The sequence below is a fragment of the Carettochelys insculpta genome, chromosome 3, assembly GCF_033958435.1.
Source record: "Carettochelys insculpta isolate YL-2023 chromosome 3, ASM3395843v1, whole genome shotgun sequence".
Lineage (NCBI taxonomy): Eukaryota > Metazoa > Chordata > Testudines > Carettochelyidae > Carettochelys > Carettochelys insculpta.
In genome coordinates this window covers 143,052,109-143,072,455 of record NC_134139.1, presented here as the reverse complement: position 1 = coordinate 143,072,455, position 20,347 = coordinate 143,052,109, and the positions used below count along the sequence as shown (strand labels likewise).

At 42.4% G+C, this 20,347-nt stretch overlaps 1 protein-coding gene across 2 annotated transcripts in view; it reads right to left on the bottom strand.

The window, feature by feature from the left end:
• The window catches only part of SNX14 (sorting nexin 14), a 70,766-nt gene that overhangs the window by 29,963 nt on the left and 20,456 nt on the right, over positions 1-20,347 (bottom strand). For both annotated transcript variants that reach the window (XM_074990947.1, XM_074990948.1), the window contains exons 8-15: positions 15,175-15,331; positions 10,431-10,506; positions 8,782-8,826; positions 8,619-8,699; positions 8,343-8,457; positions 4,633-4,788; positions 3,533-3,657; positions 991-1,049 (exon numbers count right to left, since the gene is read on the bottom strand). In XM_074990947.1, the coding sequence (XP_074847048.1) occupies positions 991-1,049; positions 3,533-3,657; positions 4,633-4,788; positions 8,343-8,457; positions 8,619-8,699; positions 8,782-8,826; positions 10,431-10,506; positions 15,175-15,331 (814 nt within the window). The remainder of the gene's footprint in view (positions 1-990; positions 1,050-3,532; positions 3,658-4,632; positions 4,789-8,342; positions 8,458-8,618; positions 8,700-8,781; positions 8,827-10,430; positions 10,507-15,174; positions 15,332-20,347) is intronic.

The window sequence follows — 20,347 nt, the reverse complement described above, 5'->3', positions numbered from 1 at the left end:
TTAATTCGCTTTAACATGAGTTAAGCACAACTTGAATCTGCTCTACAGCTGTCAGCCTGCCTTCCCCCCAGCTGTGCAGCTATCAGGCTCACAGCCAGGTGCCTGGGGGAAGGCAGGGAGAAGCAGCCAGGAAACTGACCACTCCTGGTGGGCTGCTCTATTTCCTGGGTCCTGCAAGTGACAGGGAGCTTGGAATCAAGTAGCGCCCATGGTCAATTCCCAGGCTCCAGGGAGTGGAGGGAACTAGGAGCCAGGGTGCCCCTGGTTCTCAGCTCCCCTCCACTGTCTGAAGCCGGGAAACTGCCCCGGTCAGTTTCCTGGCTCTGCCACTTGGTTCCTGTCTTCCTACCACTTGCGGGACCACGTAAATGGACCAGCATGTGCAAAAATATGAATTCTCAATGGGCTGCAGGAACACAACCCCTGTGTAACTCGAGGGTTTACTGTGTTTTAAAGTGACCAGACTCGGAACTTAAATGTGTTTGTTAGATCCACTAAATATTAGCAGGAAAAACTGCTACTATTCTCACAGGCACCTACTGAGTAGATTTGTAAAATGGAGTCTCTCACATGGCTGTTTTCTACTCTTACTGGGGGAAAAAAGTGATTTAATGTGGAAATCAAACAATACAGAGTGAACGTTTTCTATAGCTTTTTCCAATGTTTTCTGCATAAATTAACTTTTGCCATGTTACCGTAATGTCATTGAGCATGTGCTTAGTTTAAGGGATTTTTTCACTGATATTTCAAAAATAAAGGTTTGTAATTCTGAATCTCACACCATTTTTGAAAATAAAAGAACAACATAAAAACACAAGCAGCAAAGTGCTGTTTCATGTATTACTTGCTGCTACTGTAAGTAATCTACAAATTTAAAACTAAGTTTGGAAACCTGAATAAGATAACATTTAACAGTATTTTGCAAAAGATTCAATTAAACATTTTAAACCATCAACTATAAAAACGTATTAAAAGGTTTAACACGCCTACCTGTTAAACTTTGAATTGCGTGTTGGGGATTCAGCTCCTCTTAAGAGTTGCCTGAAATACTAAAATGCAACAGAAGAAAGTGCTATTTTTCACTCTACTATTTCTTTAACCGTGGTTTACAGTTATAAACATTAATATACCTAATCATGTTTCTTGTGTCTAACTTCACATCTGCTGAAGAATTAAAAGAAAACACATAGAAATACAACACTAGTCTCTGCAGTTGAGATATTGTATTTCATACAAGACTACTTACAACCTTCAGTTCTAATGAATTTACAGTATAAGTATGCCTTCCTAAGGGCAGCCCTTTGGCATGGAGGGCAGTCTTTCTACTAAAACTATATAATTAGAAATGATGTAGCACCACAGCTGCACTGCAATATGTCAGTGTAGACAATTACTATACTGACTGGAGGGGCCTCACATCATTTGGATTAAGTCATTTCCCTGATAGATGTGAGCCAGATCAACAGACAACCCACATAGGGGGTGAAGTCAGCTTAAATACATGGCTTGAGGGACTTTTCACATCCCTCAGCAACGTGAGTACCAACTTTTTAATGTAGAACTGACCCAAGCACTTCAGTTTTCATCCAAAACCCAACTAAGATCACTATTTATGGAGTTCTGTGTGTATTACATGTCAATTATTTCTAAAAATTGTAACTATACAAATAGATAAAAAGTCCCTTTAACTGTCAGTGCTGCAAACTCAACCTAACATTTGAAGAAGTAGTTTTATTCTTTTAGGATCTTGCATTATAAAAAATTCTGTAACTGGAAGTAGTCAACAGTTCTGTTGATATCAGAGCCTGAAAGAAACTAGTTCCCTTTAGAAGGCCATTTCTACTCTACAAACTTATGTTGATACAAGTTATGTCCGTATATACCTGTCACTGTTAGAACATCCCCTGTGTAACTGCGTATCTGGCTCCATGCATTGGCACCGTGTATACTCACAACAAGTGTTTGCCCTGATGCATGGAGCAATACACCATGGGCAGGTATCCCAGCATGAAACCTGCCACTATTCAGTGCTTTGTCTTTCAGAAGTTTTCCTACTGTGGCAGGACCGAAAAAAGTTCGTTTAACTTTGTAGCGTGCAACTGTCTTCACACATATCTTCATCTGTAATCTATACTTTTTTCAGGTTTTTCCCCCCACCCAGATCCCACAAACCTGACCAACCCTTCTTGCTATCCTTCATCTCTGATGGGAGCATAAAACCTGCATTGCTCTGCACTGTTATTAGTTTTGGAAACACAGCTTGCACAATCATGAATTATTTGCAGAGCTGCAAGAACAATGGAATCAATGGGGAGCGTGAAGAAGCCATACTGCTGTGGGACAAAGAAGAACCAATTCAAGGATAGTGGCATTCAAGGAGTAGATGAAGACGGTGGGCTCAGGAAATGCTCACTGACTGGTGGGATTGCATTGTAACACAGGCTTTGGAGGACAAGCAATGGCTGCAGAACTTTTGGATGCACACGGCGATACAGCGAACTCTTTTATATCTGGCAGCCCTGAGACTGGGAGGTTGACAGATATTCAAATATTCTGGATTGTAAAGAGGTATACCTAGCCATGGATAACACTACAGAAAAACAAGATTAGATATTAAGAAAAAAACCCACAAATGTATGCAGAGTACTTTATTTACAAACCACAGTAGCATTTCACACTGTAAACTTACACCGTTTGCTGTATTTACTTTCACTACACTGTACTTATGGAAAATGTAACTAAAATTTACTTATGCTTAAAATGCTGGTTATTTGAGAGTTCTGGATAATAGAAAGCCGGATATGAAAGACAAATATCAGAGAGGCACCCATGTTAGTCTGTATCTTCAAAAACAACAATAAGTCCTGTGGCACCTTACAGACGAACAGATATTTTGGAGCATAAGCTTTCGTGGGCAAAGACCCGCTTTGTTGCATCAGACAAAGTGGGTCTTTGCCCACGAAAGCTTATGCTCCAAAATATCTGTCTATAAAGGTACCACAGGACTTCTTGTTGGATATGAAATAGTTTACTGTACATCTGCATCCACATGCATAGCTCACCCCAGCCCTCTACTGCTTGGACACCAAAACGAGAGCCATGCTGACAGTAGAAAAGCAGGGGGCCACTGAATTGTGGAAAGCTAAAGTGCTACCAATCAGTCAGAATCCAATTTGCAATGTTGGCACTGCACTGACCTTCATACACTGACTTTGACTCAACTCGCAAGCGCTGATACTATGTTGGCCTAATGTACATCTCACCTCAGAGACCTTTAAATGTAAAAATGCAAAACTAGGTCAATGTGAGACAGTTTACATGGACTGAACTTTATAATGTAGACCAGGCCTCAGATATATTAGCTCTACCCTGCTAACAGGATTCAAAAGTATTAAAAGCACCTATTTTTTTGCCATTCAAATAAAATTCTGAATACAGCAAAACTACTATTTAAGCCGTCACATTTACATCATCGTTTGAAAAACAAATACAACTGTGCTTAAAGGCAAGATTTCAAGTCTTTTATGCTTACCTCATCACTATGACAGAACATAGGAGTAAAGACATTCTCTAAGAGGGAAAGAACATGTTCATATGCTTCAAACAGGCATCGCATAGTTTGAAGTTTCACAACATCAACATATTCACCGTTAGCAACTGCAGAAAAAAAATAAAATCTCTGTAAGTATTAGATGAATGTATCACTGTTTTGTATAATTCTTTTCTGAGTTTTACAGGTCTCAATCTCAAATTAGTCTGTATAAATCCATGCAGAAAGAACCCAAAATTTTATCAAAACGAAAAGCAGTCAAGTAGCACTTTAAAGACTAGCAAAATGGTTTATTAGGTGAGCTTTCATGGGACAGACCCACTTCTTCAGACCATAGCCAGACCAGAACAGACTCAATATTTAAGGCACAGAGAACCAAAAACAGTAAGCAAGGAGGACAAATCAGAAAAAGATAATCAAGGTGAGCAAATCAGAGAGTGGAGGGGTCGGGGGGAAGGTCAAGAATTAGTTTGAGCCAAGTATGCAGACGAGCCCCTACAGTGACTCAAAGTTCCCATCATGATTGAAACCATGTGTTAATGTTCCGAATTTGAATATAAAAGTCAGCTCGTCCACTTCTCTTTCCAAAACGGTGCGATAATTCCTCTTCAGTAACACACATAGGGGCTCGTCTGCATACTTGGCTCAATCTAATTCTTGACCTTCCCCCCCACCCCTCCACTCTCTGATTTGCTCACCTTGATTATCTTTTTCTGTCCCACGAAAGCTCACCTAATAAACTATTTTGCTAGTCTTTAAAGTGCTACTTGACTGCTTTTTGTTTTGATAGTATATAGACTAGCATGGCTTACTCTCTGTTACTACCCAAAATTTTAGAATACTAAAGTGACTGGTAAAACAGAATTTGAATACATTACCATTTGTAGAAGACATTATTCTGGAACAATAGAGAGATAGGAGTATAAGTATCCTTGAACATTGTTGCTTTGTTAATAAGGTTATATGGTTATGATAAAATTATGTATGATTTGGATTGACTGGAATTATTTTTCAATCTGACAGAATGCTTTCTAGATTCCAGTACAAATTCTTGATCATTCCTTTCAATCTAAAAAACTTACTTCTTTGAATCTCTTCCACAATAAAAGGATCAAATCTTATTTTGTCAATACTTTCATCCAAACAATAGGTTGCATAGATTTTCTTCACCTCTTCATGAAGAGACTTCTTTTCAGTATCTGATAATTCTGGTTGCAAAATTTTGTCATTAAATTCCTCTAAAAGGAGGAGAGAAAATACATTTGCTGATCAAACTTAGCTAATAGAAATGGTGCCATTTTAAAACAGTAAAACAGGTCAACCATCAGGATATGCCTACACTGCAACCAGGACATGTGATTGCAGCATACCTGAGCTAGTTTTCACCTAGCTAAATGAAGAGCAGCTGGAATAACAATAGCAGTGAAGACATGGTAGCACAGAATAGCCCTGTCTGTGCATGATCCCAGGCATGTACTCAAATGGCTCACAGCTGGCTTGTTTTCATCTACACATGCTGCACTCCTACCCGCTGACTACTGTATAGACTGTGGTATACAGCAAACCCCCAAAATGCACAACTTCAAGTTGCGCTTAATTTGTGTTAACGTGAGTTAAGCAACTTGAAGCTGCTCTGTGGCTGCCTGCCCACCTGGCTCCCCCTGCTGGGAGAAGCCATGCCACGGCAGCTGTCTGATCAGCACAGCTTCTTCCAGCTGGGGGAAGCCGGGCCGACAGGCAGCAGTGCTGCTGTGATTTCTCCCCGGCTTTCCTCAGCTTGGAGACGATGCACCGCTGTGGCTGTCTGCCCAGTGCAGCTTCTCCCAGCTGGGGGGACCAAGGAAAAGACAGTCACGCTGTTACGGTTTCCCTCGGGCTTCCCCTAGCTGGAGGAAGCCAGGGACAAGCCGCACCTGGCTCTCTGCCTCACTGTGGGAGCCGGGAAACTGACCAGCACTAGTGCTGGTCAGTTTCCCAGCTCCCTCAAGCAAAGGAGAGCTGCTACCACCTGGTCCCCAGCTCCCCTCCACTTGCTGGACCCAGGAAACTGACTAGGGCTGGTACCCTTATCAGTTTCCTGGCTCCCCTGAGTTGTGCAGGAAATTTGACTTATGCAGGGGTTGCGAGAATGCAAACCCTTCCTAAGTTGGGGGTTTACTGTATGCCATCAAACACCTATTCCAGAAGATATGGCTACACAGAAAACATTAAATGTTTAAAAATTTATGACCAGGCTGATAAATTGCATTAGAATCTTGGTGTTAAGTTGTACTAATACATATGTCACAGTCGGGTAGCTGCGTTAGTCTGTATCTGCATCAATGCATTTGATAAAATGAGTTTTACCCATGAAAGCTTATGCTCACATAAGTCTGTCAGTCTTTAAAGTGCCACAAGATGTTTCATTGTTTTTAACACCTACTCTGTACATCTAATGTTATATAAATTGATACAAAAAATAAGAGCTGCAATAAAATTAATTATTCCCTTCCACAGTAAAATTCACAGTGTTCCTTTAGAAGACTACGAGTTATGAACATTTTAATTATTTCCATCTGCTCATATTGATTCCAATTAGATGTTGTGCATATGTGCACATAGTCAGAAGGTTCTTCCCCTACCATTATCTATAGGGTCGGTCTGGGCACCCCCTGGGGTCGGTCTGGGCACCCCCTGACATCACACTTTCAGGGTGGCCAACATAGGGTCCTTGCAACCCAAGCCCCCCACTCCGTTCCTACTTACTGGCCAGTGCAACTGCAGAGCAGGAGAGTGGGAACTGAAACGGACATGAACACCACATCTTGAAGAAAAACAGGCAAGTAATTGCTTATTCATGTCAAATCTAAACAGGTGATTCCCAAGCCTAAGCTCTGGAGGTGGAGCAGAAGTTGTCCAATGATTGGAGCACTGCTCTACCAAATGCCACATCATCTCTGTCCCGCTGGTTAATCACATCAATGTGAGGTATTTGTCAACAGGAACTCAAAGCTGCTGAAGGCTGGGAGGAATGTGTCTCACAGAGATCATTTGCATGAGAATGCAAAGGTGTGCATATGTGATACCTTGCAAACAAAGACTGATGGGTAGCAAGGAAGCAATGAGATTTTGTCTATTGTAAACACATTGTTGTAAAATCACAATTTATGCTAACACTCGGTATAAGAATTGTGAACTCTCACCAACGCTCCAAGTCATTGTCGGGGACAGGGCAGTCATCATAACTGCATAAGACATGGATTGCACAGGGCTCCCCTGGTTTAAAGCATTGTGAGGCAGAAGAGGAGAGGTATGGGTTGCACCAGATAGCTGAGTGCCCTGGCCCTCCCTAAGCCTTGGCCGTATAGCTATAAGTCTGGTTTCATTAGCCCTCCCCACCTGTTAAAAGACAGAGCTGGATACTAGCGTTTGTATCTTTTAGAAGACTCTACTTTGATAGATGCTGAAAGCTGAAGTCACAGGGTTTTGCCTCAGGGTAAACCCACAGCAGACAGCACGACCAGCGGACAGACGGACAGATGGTAGGTAGGAGGAGCGGCGGATAGATGGAACAATGGGAGGTAGATGTCCTGAGTGATGTGAAATCAGAAGACAACCTTTGGGCGGAGGTTGGGGGGTTGAGACCTGTCTGACCCTGCTGTCGTCTAAGACTGGGGCAGGTGATAATGCAGCCACCACCACATCCAGAAGCAAGGTGACAAGATGGCAGCTGGAACTGGAGCCTGCTTTTTGCCCTCAGCCCCCGAGCTCCCATGAAGCAAGGCTTACTGGTGCTGTGTTCAGTGCTGAGGATGGTGCAGCAATTGGTGCCCCCATGCTCAGTGTCTCAGAGCACTTAGGGGCTTGACTGGAGCCCTCCTGAGCAGGAGCTGGAGGAAGTCCAACCAATCAGGCACTTGATGGGGGCCTGCTGGCCACCTGATTTTTAGATCTGGTGAGGAATTTCCCACTGTCATCCTTCTTTTTGCAGCACACTGGAGCATGAGACCAGCAACTCAGAGATGTCTGGGACCTAGATGCGAACCTGTGGGGGTACCAAAGGTCTCTAGAGAAGTCTTTCCCTGTCACCAGCTTGGATGCCAAAAGTGCCAGACCACTTTGCACCGAGGAAGCAGTGTTTAGGATTCAGTCTGCTGTACCAGGCTCCAACTGAAGCCAAAGTGCTGCCTCCAAATGCAAAACTAGAAGGCACTGTTCTCTGTTTCTAAGGGGCAAAACCCTCTTTGGAGCTTACAACTCTTCCTAAAGCGACCCTCTAAAGACAGTTAAATCACAAAATCTCAGCACAAACTTGCCTCAGTCAGAACACAGCTTAAAGCCCAGGGACCAAGGCATGTCTTGGTGCTGGGGAAGTGTCGGGGGAAAACCCCCAAGGAAACTTATAAGAAAAAACCCTCTACTTTGAAACCTAACTATGAATACACAAAGGATGATTCTGCATAACACATGTCCTGAGGCAAGAGCAACCGAGTTCCAGCCAACTGTCACAGGCCGTGAACTGACGTGGGGTTAGGATGGCAAGGTCCTGTATTGGGCAACATGAAGCCACAACTCTAGGGGGTACCTAGACCAAACCTAGGGATACCGCTATGAGAAAAATCTCCTCACTATAGTGTATGTGGCACACACACACCTAAGGGGAATTGGCATGAACGACCACCCTAAGAACCTCAGATCAGTCTTTTGCTTCAAGACGCATTCTTTCATTGCAAAATCCACTGTGCTGGGCCAGCACCTAAAAGCACCTGTTTAAGTTCAAGGAGTACATTTAAACATAGTAAGGTAATCTTACCTACAGTTAGACAAAACTGCAACACATGTACTGCCCCTTCCTGTTTCAGAAAGTTCATGAAGCGAAACAACAGGTCTTGCTGTTCTCTAATCTCCTTCAGTTCTAACTTCAGGACCTTAACATGAAGTGGAAAATGCAGTTAGCTTGGGTATTTCTCAAGCTTTCATTAAAATAAACCTTGTCTAATAGAAACAATGAAAACAGTACCGGTACTATGTATAGCATATACAATACTTATTCAAAATCTCTATATAATGAGTTTTTTCCCCTACTTACAGATGGTTTTTTATTGCGAGGGTCTGCAAACTTTTGCAGGAATGGAATCAAAGCAGCAGCTGGCTCAGTTGCTTTCTCTGGCTGTAAAAAGAGAGTGCTGACATGAGACTGACACTGATATGCATGAATCAGTTATAAATGTTCTCATTTGATCAGTACTCACTGGGCTATCATCAATGAAGATGAGAAGTAAATGGTTGACAGTATCCTAATGGAAACACAAAAGACAAACCAATCTGCTTAAAAACCACTCCACTACAACTCAAGTTCCTAGAAGGACACTGACAATTTTTATATCTTAAAATTGCAAACATATCAGAATCCGATTATTCTAACATCTAGTTTGGTAGTTATACTTGAATGATGTCTACATCCAGATTACTAGGTCAATGAACTTCCCTAATGAGACATGCATAGAAACAAGTATTTCCATCTCGCAAAGAAGAGAGTTCTGTTTGGCATCTTAATGCCAGTGTAGGTCTGGTGAGTTACAACTGATTACTGAGAGTTCCACAAGCCTGGTTATTTTTTACCTAGAGGCAAGCAGTATTCAGATAGTTGTTGAATTTTCTTCCTCTTGAAAGCGAAATAGCAGATGAGAGTGCCTATCCAATCTTTACAAATTTAGTGCCACTTATCTACTTAAGCAAAGAGTAAACAAATTACAGCAAACTCTTTCATATCCAGCAACCTCAGGACCGGGAGGTTGTCGGATATTTAAAAATGCCACTTAACAGAGAGGTGGCTGTGGGATCCCCAGCATGGGGCCAAAGGAACCCGCCAGCCCCGCGCCTGGGAACTGGCTGGGACGAGAAGCCCTGCTGGCTGTTTCAACCCCCAGGATCCATCTGGGGCAGCAGGTTCAAGGGAACTCTGGCAGCCCCAGGACTGGGAAAACTGCAGGAGTGTGGGCTCTTTCGGTGGCATCAGGTTCTGCCAGTGTGCTAAGCAATGCTGGCATCCCCAGGCTCCAGCAGCATGTGGGGCAATACTGCTGGCACATGGGGCAATGCTGCCAGGACATGGGGCTCTGCTGGTGGCCCCACGGGGCAGGGAATTTCAGCGGCCCTGGTAACAGGGGAACACCACTAGGGAGCGGAGCTCTGCTGGGGCCAGAGGAACCCCAGGAGTCCCACAGCTGAGAACTGGCAGCTCCAGCCCCACGACAGGACAGGTTAACCCCAGCAGGCACAGGAGAACCCAGTAGCTGACAGGGGATACAGCCCCACTGGCAGCTCCAGCCCTGAACTGGGAGTAGCCCCAGCCAGAATATCTTGGAGTGGAGCTGGCAGGAACTGGTGCTAGTTAACTGAGAGTTCCAGTTTAACAAATGCCAGATAAGGAGTTTACTGTAGCATCTCTCCCGAGTGGCTTTTAGAAAGGCCTTGTCCACACACAAACGTTGTAACTAGACTGGTACAGTTAAAATGATACAACCCCAACCCTACTGTGGATTCATCTATATAGCTATAAAGGTGTATAAATAATGGCACAGATTATTCCATACACAGCTACAGTAAGCTTAACTACTTTGGTAATAAATCCTACCTCTAACACACACAAAAATCACTATGCAGATCAAACCTATATATTTTTAACTAATGCAGCCAAATAATCACTAAAACCGAATTAATTCTGCAGCTCCAAAAATAAGAGGATTTGAATTTAAGGTTATTATTTATATAAACAATTAAGCAGTCACCAAAGCTAAAATCAAGGTGAAGTACTTCTTTCATCACAAAGCACTTCACCATTAGACAAAAAGGAAAACGACAGAAAATACAAGTTATTTCTACTGCTCCAAAATCTCACTGGGTCAGCTAGGAAGTCCATGGAGGGAAGGAAAACAGAACCACACAGGATTTCTCTTATAAGCAATGCCAGGGATCTGAAAGGAAAAAAGAAAAATGGATTATATTTTCATATCAACTTTGGTTTTTACATTCATCATTTATAACGAGATAAGATCAGTAAAGTTAGTATTTTTATACAGAACATAAGAACAACCATCCTGGGTCAGAACAAAGGTCCATCTAGCCCAGTATCCTGTGCCCTAACAGCGGCCAGTGCCAGGTGCCCTGGGGTGAATGAACAGAACAGGTAATCATCAAGTGATCAGTTTCCTGTTGCTCATTTCCAGCTTCTGGCAAAGAGAGGCTAGGGACACCATCCTTGCCCATCCTGGCTAATAGCTATTAATGGAATTCTCCTCCATGAATTTTTCTAGTTCTTTTTTAACCCAGTTAGTGTCTTGGCTTCACTATATCCTTTAGGAAAGGGTTCCAAAGACTGATTGTGCATTGTGTGAAGAAATACACGCTTGTGTTTAAACCTGCTACCTATTAATTTCATTTGGTGAAACCTAGTTCTTGTGTTGTGAGAAGGAATTAGCACTTCCTTATCTACTTTCTCTATACCAGTCATGAGTTTGCAGACCTCAATGATTTCCCTCCTTAGCTGTCTGTTTTCCAAGCTGAGAAGTCCCAATCTCATTAATATTTCCTCATATGGAAGCTGTTCCATGTGCCTAATCATTTTTATTGCCCTTTTCTGAAGGTTGAGTCTTCTCCAACAAATTATGTTCATCTATGTATCTGACAATTCCATTCTTTACTATAGTTTCAACCAGTTTGCTCAGTACTGAAGTGAGGCTCACTGGTCTGTAACTGTTGGGATCACTTCTGGAGTCCATTTTAAAAACTGGCATCATACTATCTTCCAGTTATCTGGTACAGAAGCTGATTTAAATGATAGGTTACAGATTACAGTTAATTGTTTTGCAGTTTCACATTTGTGTTCCTTCATAACTCTTAGGTAAATTCCATCTGGTCCTTGTGGCTTAGTACCATTTAATTTATCAATTTGTTCCAAAACTTTAACAACTCCTCAATCTGGGACAGCTCTTTGGATGTATTACCTTAAAAGAATGGCTCAACTTTTGGAATCTCCCTATCTTTGGCCATTAACACCGATGCAAAGAACTTATTTGGTTTCTCCAAAATGGCCTTATTCTTGAGTGCTCCTTTAGTATCTTGATTGTCCTGGGGCCACCCTAGCTGTTTAGCGGGCTTCCTGCTTCTGATTCACTTAAATTTAATACTACTTTTGAGTTGTTGGTTAGCTGTTCTTCAAATTCTTTGTTGGACTTCCAAATTATATTTTTACTCTTCATTTACCAGAGTTTATACTCCTTTCTATTTTCCTCACTAGGATTTAACCTCCATTTTCTAAAGCATGACTTTTTGGATCTCACAGCTTCTTTTACTTTATTATTTAACCACAGTAGTACTTGTTTTGGCTCTTTTTATGTTTTTTTTTTTAATTTGGGTTATACATTTAAGTTGAATCTCTATTATGACATGTTTTGAAAAGTTTCCATACAGCTTGCAGGGATTTCACTTTTGACACTGTACCTTTCAATTTCTGTGTAACTAACTTTCTTATTTTTGTGTAGTTCCCTTTCTTGAACTTAAGTGCTTGTGTTGTGCTGCTGTGGTGTTTTTCCTGCTACAGGGATGTTAAATTTAATTATATTATGGTCACTATTTCCAAGTGATCCAGCTATATGCACCTCTTAGACTGGATCCTGTGCTCACTTAGAACTAAATCAAGAATCGCCTCTTCTCTTGTGGGTTCCAGAACCAGCTTTCTCCAAGAGGAGGTCATGCAAGGTGTCAAGAAATTTTATCTCCACACCCCATCCTGAGGTAACAATGTGGGGATACTTGAAATCCCCCATTATTATTGAAGTTTTTTTTGTTTTGTTTTTTTTAATGTTCATAGCCTCTACTAAATTAAATGTTCCCTGAACATTTCACATTTACTACTCCCATCCTCATCAGATGGTCAGTAATATTTCCCTATTGCTTGGAGTAAGATGTGGGCCTGAAATAAAAGTCCAGGTAATACAGGTGCAGTGTGAAGTCTGAGGCCTAACTGACAATGGTCAAGACTTTAAAAAGCAGTGCAAGCTGTGAGCAAGAGGTAGGCCTCTACTCGTCGACCTTGGCACTAGTAAGTACAGAACAGTAATTGGAACTAGGTACCAGCTCTAACATAGTAATAGGTACTGTCATAAGTTGAAGACACATTTCAAAAGGAGTATAACAACTCATTAAAAAAGGACCTTGATACCCACACTACCTACCGATACCAGTCTAGACTGAGAAAAAGGTGTACAATGACAGCATGATGGATAGAGATGGGTGATCTCTAAGTGATGTCAGAGGGTGGCACCCTGATGTCAGGAATGATGTGTAACTTGTTTGTACTTGTATATATGGCAGTGTCTTGGGAGTACTGTCTTTGGCTGACATGGGCTACGTCTACACGTGCAGCCAACATCGAAATAGCTTATTTCGATGTTGCGACATCGAAATAGTCTATTTCGATGAATAACGTCTACATGTCCTCCAGGGCCGGCAACGTCGATGTTCAACTTCGACGTTGCTCAGCCCAACATCGAAATAGGCGCAGCGAGGGAACGTCTACACGTCAAAGTAGCACACATCGAAATAAGGATGCCAGGCACAGCTGCAGACAGGGTCACAGGGCGGACTCAACAGCAAGCCGCTCCCTTAAAGGGCCCCTCCCAGACACAGTTGCACTAAACAACACAAGATACACAGAGCTGACAACTGGTTGCAGACCCTGTGCCTGCAGCATAGATCCCCAGCTGCCGCAGAAGCAGCCAGAAGCCCTGGGCTAAGGGCTGCTGCCCACGGTAACCATAGAACCCCGCAGGGGCTGGAGAGAGAGCATCTCTCAACCCCCCAGCTGATGGCCGCCATGGAGGACCCAGCAATTTCGACGTTGCGGGACGCGGATCGTCTACACGGTCCCTACTTCGACGTTGAACATCGAAGTAGGGCGCTATTCCTATCTCCTCATGAGGTTAGCGACTTCGACGTCTCGCCGCCTAACGTCGAAGTTGGTGCCGCTACTTCGAAGTAGCGTGCACGTGTAGACGCAGCTCTAGAGGGCATGTGGGAGGGGTTCCTCCTACTGACTGAGTTAGTCCACTGCAGGGAGCACATATGCATAGTGGTTCGGTAGAGTCTACTGACAACTATTGCTGTGCTTTGTTTGACAATAATCCTGTCCAGGCACCTTCAATCCTTATCTAATCCTGTGGTCTTTGGGAGCTCTCAGAGTGTCCTGTGTTTAACACTTGCGCAAGTCAACAAGCACATGAGACAGAGCACAAACACACACAGCCAAAAGGTTATCATCACTGATGGAATAGGGGACCTGTCAGCACAGCACCACAGAGAATCCTGACTGATGACACTGTTATATTATTATCTGAGCATGGAATTACTCTCCATAGAGATGCTACGGCATGGACTGGTTCATTTAAGATTTCCACCTCATTTGAGTCTATGCTTTCTTTCATATATAGTGCCACTCCCTCCAGGAGCATGACCTGTTCTCCACTTCCATTATATTCTGTACCCTACTATTGCTGTTTTCAGCCGATTATCCTCATTCCACTAAGTTTCTGTGATACTGATCCTATCGATAACCTCATTAAATGAGGCGCTCTAGCACACCCATATTATTTATACACCAATGCTAGAACACTAAGCACTTTAAAAACATGTCTCTTTTTAGTGGTCTGCCACTACATGATGTCTATGAATGGGGTTCTTTCATCTGACTCTTTCTGATCAAATCCTCCCTGTATTTCAACATTTTCCATAATCTCCTCCTTACTGGAACATAAAGACTCTCCAATAAAAGATCCTCCCCTCAGTGATGTTTCTGGCTAAACCATGCACTCTTCCGTACCTTTCAGCTTTTCCCTGAGCTTAGTTTAAAAACCATTCTACAACCTTTTTAATTTTAAGTGCCATCAGTTTGTTTGCATTTCACATTAGGTGGAGCTCATCCTTCCTGTGTAGACTCTCACTTTCCCATAAGCTATCCCAGTTCCTAACAGATCTAAATCTCTCCTGTCTAAACCATCATTTCATCCATGCATTGAAACTCTGCTTTCTGGTGTCTACCTGGTCCTGCACGTGAAACATGCAGCGTTCTCTGAGATACTTCCATGGAGGTCCTGGACTTCGATCTCTTACCTAGCAACTTCAATTTCTGATCTAGCAGTGGTACCTGCTTGGTAGTTAGAAAGAAAATAAATTTCTATCTAAGGCTGACAGTCTGTCCTTCACCCACTTTAACATCATTTAGAACTGTGGCATTACATTTTTTGCAACTACAGGCTGAACCTATCTAATCTGGAACTGTCTCATCTGGCAACATCTATAATCCAGCATGATTTTAGTTAGCTGGACCTTTCCTATGGTCCCATTAAGTTTGTTTACAGACACCAGACCTGGCTCTTAGTGTTCTGTGCTGTTATTAGCAGTTATTACCTCTAAATGTCTTCTAAGAGCCTAGTAAGTAGTCTAAGCGTTAGTAATGTGCTAGACAATACTGACTTCCCGTGGTCCAGCAAATTCTCTCATCTGGCCCAGGACAAGTCCCAAGAGTGCCAGACTAGAGAGGTTCAACCTGTATTGCAAATAGTACAGCTTTTTAATATATTTGATACCTGCAGTCTGTTGCCTTTGGGGGAAGAATATATGGGAAAAGAAGCTCAGTAAGTTTTCTTAAATAGTGAAGTTCATCTCTTCGACTCCTCAAAGCCACATGAAGTTCTGGTCCATATTCTTCTAAAGCAGCTTGCTGTAAGAATTCTGCATTTTTCACTGCAAGAAAACAGATGTACAGGATGTTCTTTTTTCCTTCCCAGCCTTATAAAATAATGGCTGAGATTTTTTTCACTTGGATATCTGAAAACAGTTTTCTATCCTTTTTTTCATTTGCATACCCCCTAAAAATTTCAAATGGAGGTGCAGACTCCTTTAGAAAATCTTACACATTCTGTGCGGACTCTGGGGGTCGCTGGACCACCAGTTGAAAACCTTGATATAACATTATCAAGGCAATATTAACACATGCACAACTATCAAAGATAAGCAATAGTAACTATATAAATAAGAAAAAGACACCTGGATACGAACTTTGAAGCATGGGTATACTGTGAAAATAATACATAAAATTTCTATCTTCTTCAGTAAAAATACAGTAACTTCACTGACCCAATTCAATAGTGTATAGTTTCAGGCTATTTTCACTTACGATTAGCTGGGTAACTTAACCTGCTTTGATTTTTAACTATACTGGAGCCTGTCTCCATTTGCTTTTACCAAAGTTTCACTCTTCAAAGCTAGGCTCTTATTTATTGGTTTGTGCTAAATATAATTTGGAAACATCTAAGACTAGAACTTTTAGCTATATAATGTTTCCTATTCAACTTATACTCCAAAGTTTTTTTTGAAGTAAGATTGAAGAAATATACCTTTAGTATCACTTTTCACTGTGTTTAAGCCAGGAGTGGGCAAGATACAGCCCCCAAGCTGAATCCAACCCACAAAGTCACTAGATCCAGCCCAGGGACTACCTCGGGACTAAGCAGCCAGCTGCTGCTTTAAGCGATTTCCTGCTCCGTGTAGCACTCTGCTTCCGATACTGGGAGACAAGGGGAGGCTTCATGCGTTATTCCCACCCCCTTGCAAAATATCTCAGCTCCTGTCATGAATGAATGTAGAAGGGTAAATACAGAGACAACTCACAGCAGGAGGAGGTCAGGTGAGCCAATGGGAGGGAGAGAGACTTTTCTGAACTGAGAACAAGTGCAGTATGAGGGGTCTTTTGTCTGCATGGCTGATGCAGCAGGAACAGAAAAATGATTACTCCTATGCAGTTTGAATTAATGCGGCAAATATCCTGACCATCTCAAAGACCAGTCATAGATATGTAAGTAGAAGGGAAATGTGTACACAGACATGATCAGGTTATGGTTATTTTCAATGTGGTGTGGACTTTTTTTTTTAAACTCCTTTTCTTACTCTGGTTAAGGACTTGATTCTTTTTCCCTATAATTTTTAAGTGGAATCCCAGAGAAGAAATTCTCCGTGCTGTAACCAGTGTGATTTAATTTCTCTTGTTTTATGAATAAATTACTCTTTTTAGAAAATTATATGATCCCTGTGTCCTAGAGAAGTGTCTGTGTATGCCTTAGTCCAAAAGGCTAGCTATCAAATTACAGCTCATTGTTCACAAGCTCTCTCTTAAGGGAAGGATACAAATTGGGATTTATTGGACAGGGAGACATTCCCAAGTGCGTTTTCCTGGGTTAAAAGTGGGTTTTTTTTTTGGTTCTACTTGGGCGATGTCAGCACCCTCCGGGGGTCAAGGATTCTGTGACCTTGGGGAGATTTTTAAAGCAAAGCCTTTTATGGGCAAAGCGTTTTAAGTTTTTGCAGGACCTCACTTTCTGTACTTGGAGTGTGGAGTGGGGAACAGCCCTAACAGCTCCTACTGGCCAGTTCACAGGTTTTGGCCCGCAGAAGTTCAGAGATTTTGATGTGGGGGCAGGAGCAGTGCGTGAAGCATCCCCTGCCCCTCCAGCATCTGGAGCAGAGAGCTACAGAGAGCAGGAAGCGGTTTTGAGCAGTCTGGGGCTGCAGCATTCAGAGAGCCTGTCTCAGAGCTGTTGGCTTGGAGCCACCCAGGTAAGCCTCCCCACGAGAACCTGCCTCTGGAACCCCAGACCCTCTGTCCACCCACCCCACATAATCCTAACCCTCTGTCCCTCCTCCTGCACCAGTATACTCTCCCAGATCCTACATCCAATCCTCTGAGCCAGGTCACAAGCCACCACCCCCCCGACAGCCTAGGTCACAGCCCAAACCCCTGCACCCCATCCTGAACCCCAGTTTCCTACCCTAGGTCCAAACCCCTGCCCTTGATCACAATCCAAACTCCTGCATTCAAATCCCTTACCCCAAGCTCCCATCTGTAACCAACCTCCATCCCAGTCCCTGTATCTCCTCCATTAATATCATGAAAGAATGTGGCCCTTGACCACCTTCCAAATTCTTGCAGTGCTCCCCCTCCCCCCCCGCATCAAAAATCATTGCCTAGTTTAAGCTAAATTAAGCCAAGGACTATTTTGTCAAAAGTAGAGCATTAAAATATTTGGATATCAGTAACTGTTTTGAGAAAAAGAACAGTTGTATTCATAGGTAAAACCTCTGCACTTTAATTAGCAATGAGCATTTTATAATTCCTTTAAGTAACTTCAAGTGGAAGGACTGGGTTGTAATAAAGTGTGAATTAATTCAACATTTGCCCTGTGCCAAAAAATACACTAAAATGAAATTAATTGCAGCCCATGAAAGAGAAGGCTACCGATACATGCATTTAGTTTAGTGCAATCGGTGCATAAATCAGTTAACACGTGACTTCACAACCACAAATTATGAAAGTGAGTCAATTACTATAGATATTTATACCATCTGATGGGATTAAGCTAACTGGCACTGCAGCAGGAATAGGCAGATTCTGGAAACTACAAATAAGGAGTTCCCATAGAAGAGAAGAAAAAGTGGGAGGGAAAACAGGAGAGAAAGACACCTTGGAGATGAAGGAAAGAGGAAAAGTAAAATGGGAAGTGTCCAAAAGAGAACTGGAACCAAGGCAGATCTCTGAACCACAGAGGTATATGTAGCAACACCTATGGCAAAGGCTTAAGAAAATTTCATGTTACATGTAGGATTATACTAGAGTATCCGGTTACACAGCTAACTTATAAGCGTTTGTTTACTGGATAGTGCTACTGGTTATTCCCAGTCCCACCTGCCCCAAGTAAACAGGGAGTAGCTGGTTCAACCTCTGTCCTGGCTTGCACTGAAACCAGGCAGTTTCCCCCACTGCCGCTCTGAATTTAAAGGTTGAGCCAGAAAACAACCTGGCTCAGTTTCTGTCCCCTCCATGGAAGGTAAGCCTCTCCTTCCTTTCTCTGCCACGCTGCATTTAAATTGTAAATGCAGAGCATCAGGAGTGGGAATGGGGGGACAGAAGCTAAGACAGCCTGTGTGCTGCCTCAGCCTGCTTAATGAAGAGCAGCAGCGGGGGAGGAGAGAGTAGGTGGGAAGGGAGCCTGATCCCAATGGCACAATCAGAACTATTAAAAGCTAGTGGGAAGTGGGCACAGAAGCTGAGCCTGCTTGTGTGCTGGCTCAGCCTTTTAAATGTAGAGCGGCAGAGGTTGGGCAGGGGGTGGCAGTTAATCAAATAACCGACAGAAATTTCAGTGGTTACTCAGTTACTACATTACTCACTCTTTAACCTCCTAGTTACAAGGAGTCATTTTCAACTATTTACACATTTCCTAATTTCACACTTTCTGCTGAAATTGGGTATATCTGTTGTCGGTCAGGAAACTTTTTTTCCCAAAATCTTGTTAAAAAAAAGATAATGTGCCATTTACAAGAACAAAAGTGGAAAAAATGCCATTCTCCTGGTCAAAAAAAAAATCCTTCAAACATTTTTCTTAACAGTTTAGCACCTTAACAAGTGGTCTTGGAAACTTTAACTGTACTATGACAGTACCACAAGATATACCTTTCACTGTTTGGGGCAAGTTAGATTTGATTTCTTTAAGTTACATTTCATGCAGGATTACTAAAAGTCTCCTGAAGTTCCACTGCTATTTTGCAAAATAAAATATACATCCCAAAGTGGAAATTTCCATTTCAGGGACTGTCAGGATTCCAAAGGATGTACTCACTCATCCTTAAATGGAGTAAAATTACAGGTTTGACAAAGGATTGTGGAAGATAATGTGAGAATGTGCATATGAAAGAAGGCAAGGCTCCATGGTCCTGCCCTTCTTCTGTTGGTTATGGACAGTTGCATTAAAAAATGGGTGGAAGGTCTCTGTTCCACTCATTGCACCACTGTGCTGTACAGACCACTCTACTATTTCCAAGCAAACAGCCAGACATGACAGAGTTTTCATTTTCCTTTTAAAAAAAAGCACAGGAAATTCCATACATCCAGACTACATCTAAGAAAATGTCAAGACTGCAAAGGGAAGCACTGAAAACTCACGAGTGGATGACATCAGGGTTGCCTATGCCACCTTAACTCTATTCCCTTTTGATTGTGCAATTCAATCATCTTTACTAAAGTGATTACATATTACTTCTTCTGAAGTACCCATTCTATACTGGGGCCCCAATTAAGCATGCCTAACCAAGCATGCAGCTAGTCTTATCAGCTTCAAGAGCATTACTCACATGCTTAAAGTTATCAAAACAAAAAGCAGTCAAACTTGACTGCTTTTTGTTTTGATAGTGTATAGACTAGCACGGCTTACTCTCTGTTACTATTCAACGCTTAAAGTTACGTACATTCTTCTTGCTGAATCAGCGCCTCAGTGCTGGATAATAATGTGGTACAGAGTGAATGATCTGGGTCCAAAGAATTCCCATCTCAGTCACTCCACTAGATATGCAATCTACTTGGTGGAGATGAAGAATGGTGGCTCTGTTAAGAAACTGGAATAGGGTAAGAGGGTCCCAGATTCTAGTTCTAGTCATGCCTCTGTTATAGATTTCCTGTGTGACCATAGGCAAATCACAGCCGTTCTAGCCTCATTTTACAGACACTGAAATGAGGTATAATACTTGCTGACCTCATAAGGGTGACAGCAATAAAATCAGCACTCTTTTAAAGAGAATTAAGAGTTGTATAAAATCATGAAGAAAAAAGTTGCTCATTCAATGCACATACTGGATGGTATGCAGTAGTTCAGGGATGGGGGCCACATGTTGGACAATGAGGATATTAGACCAATTTTTTACCCTAAGAAC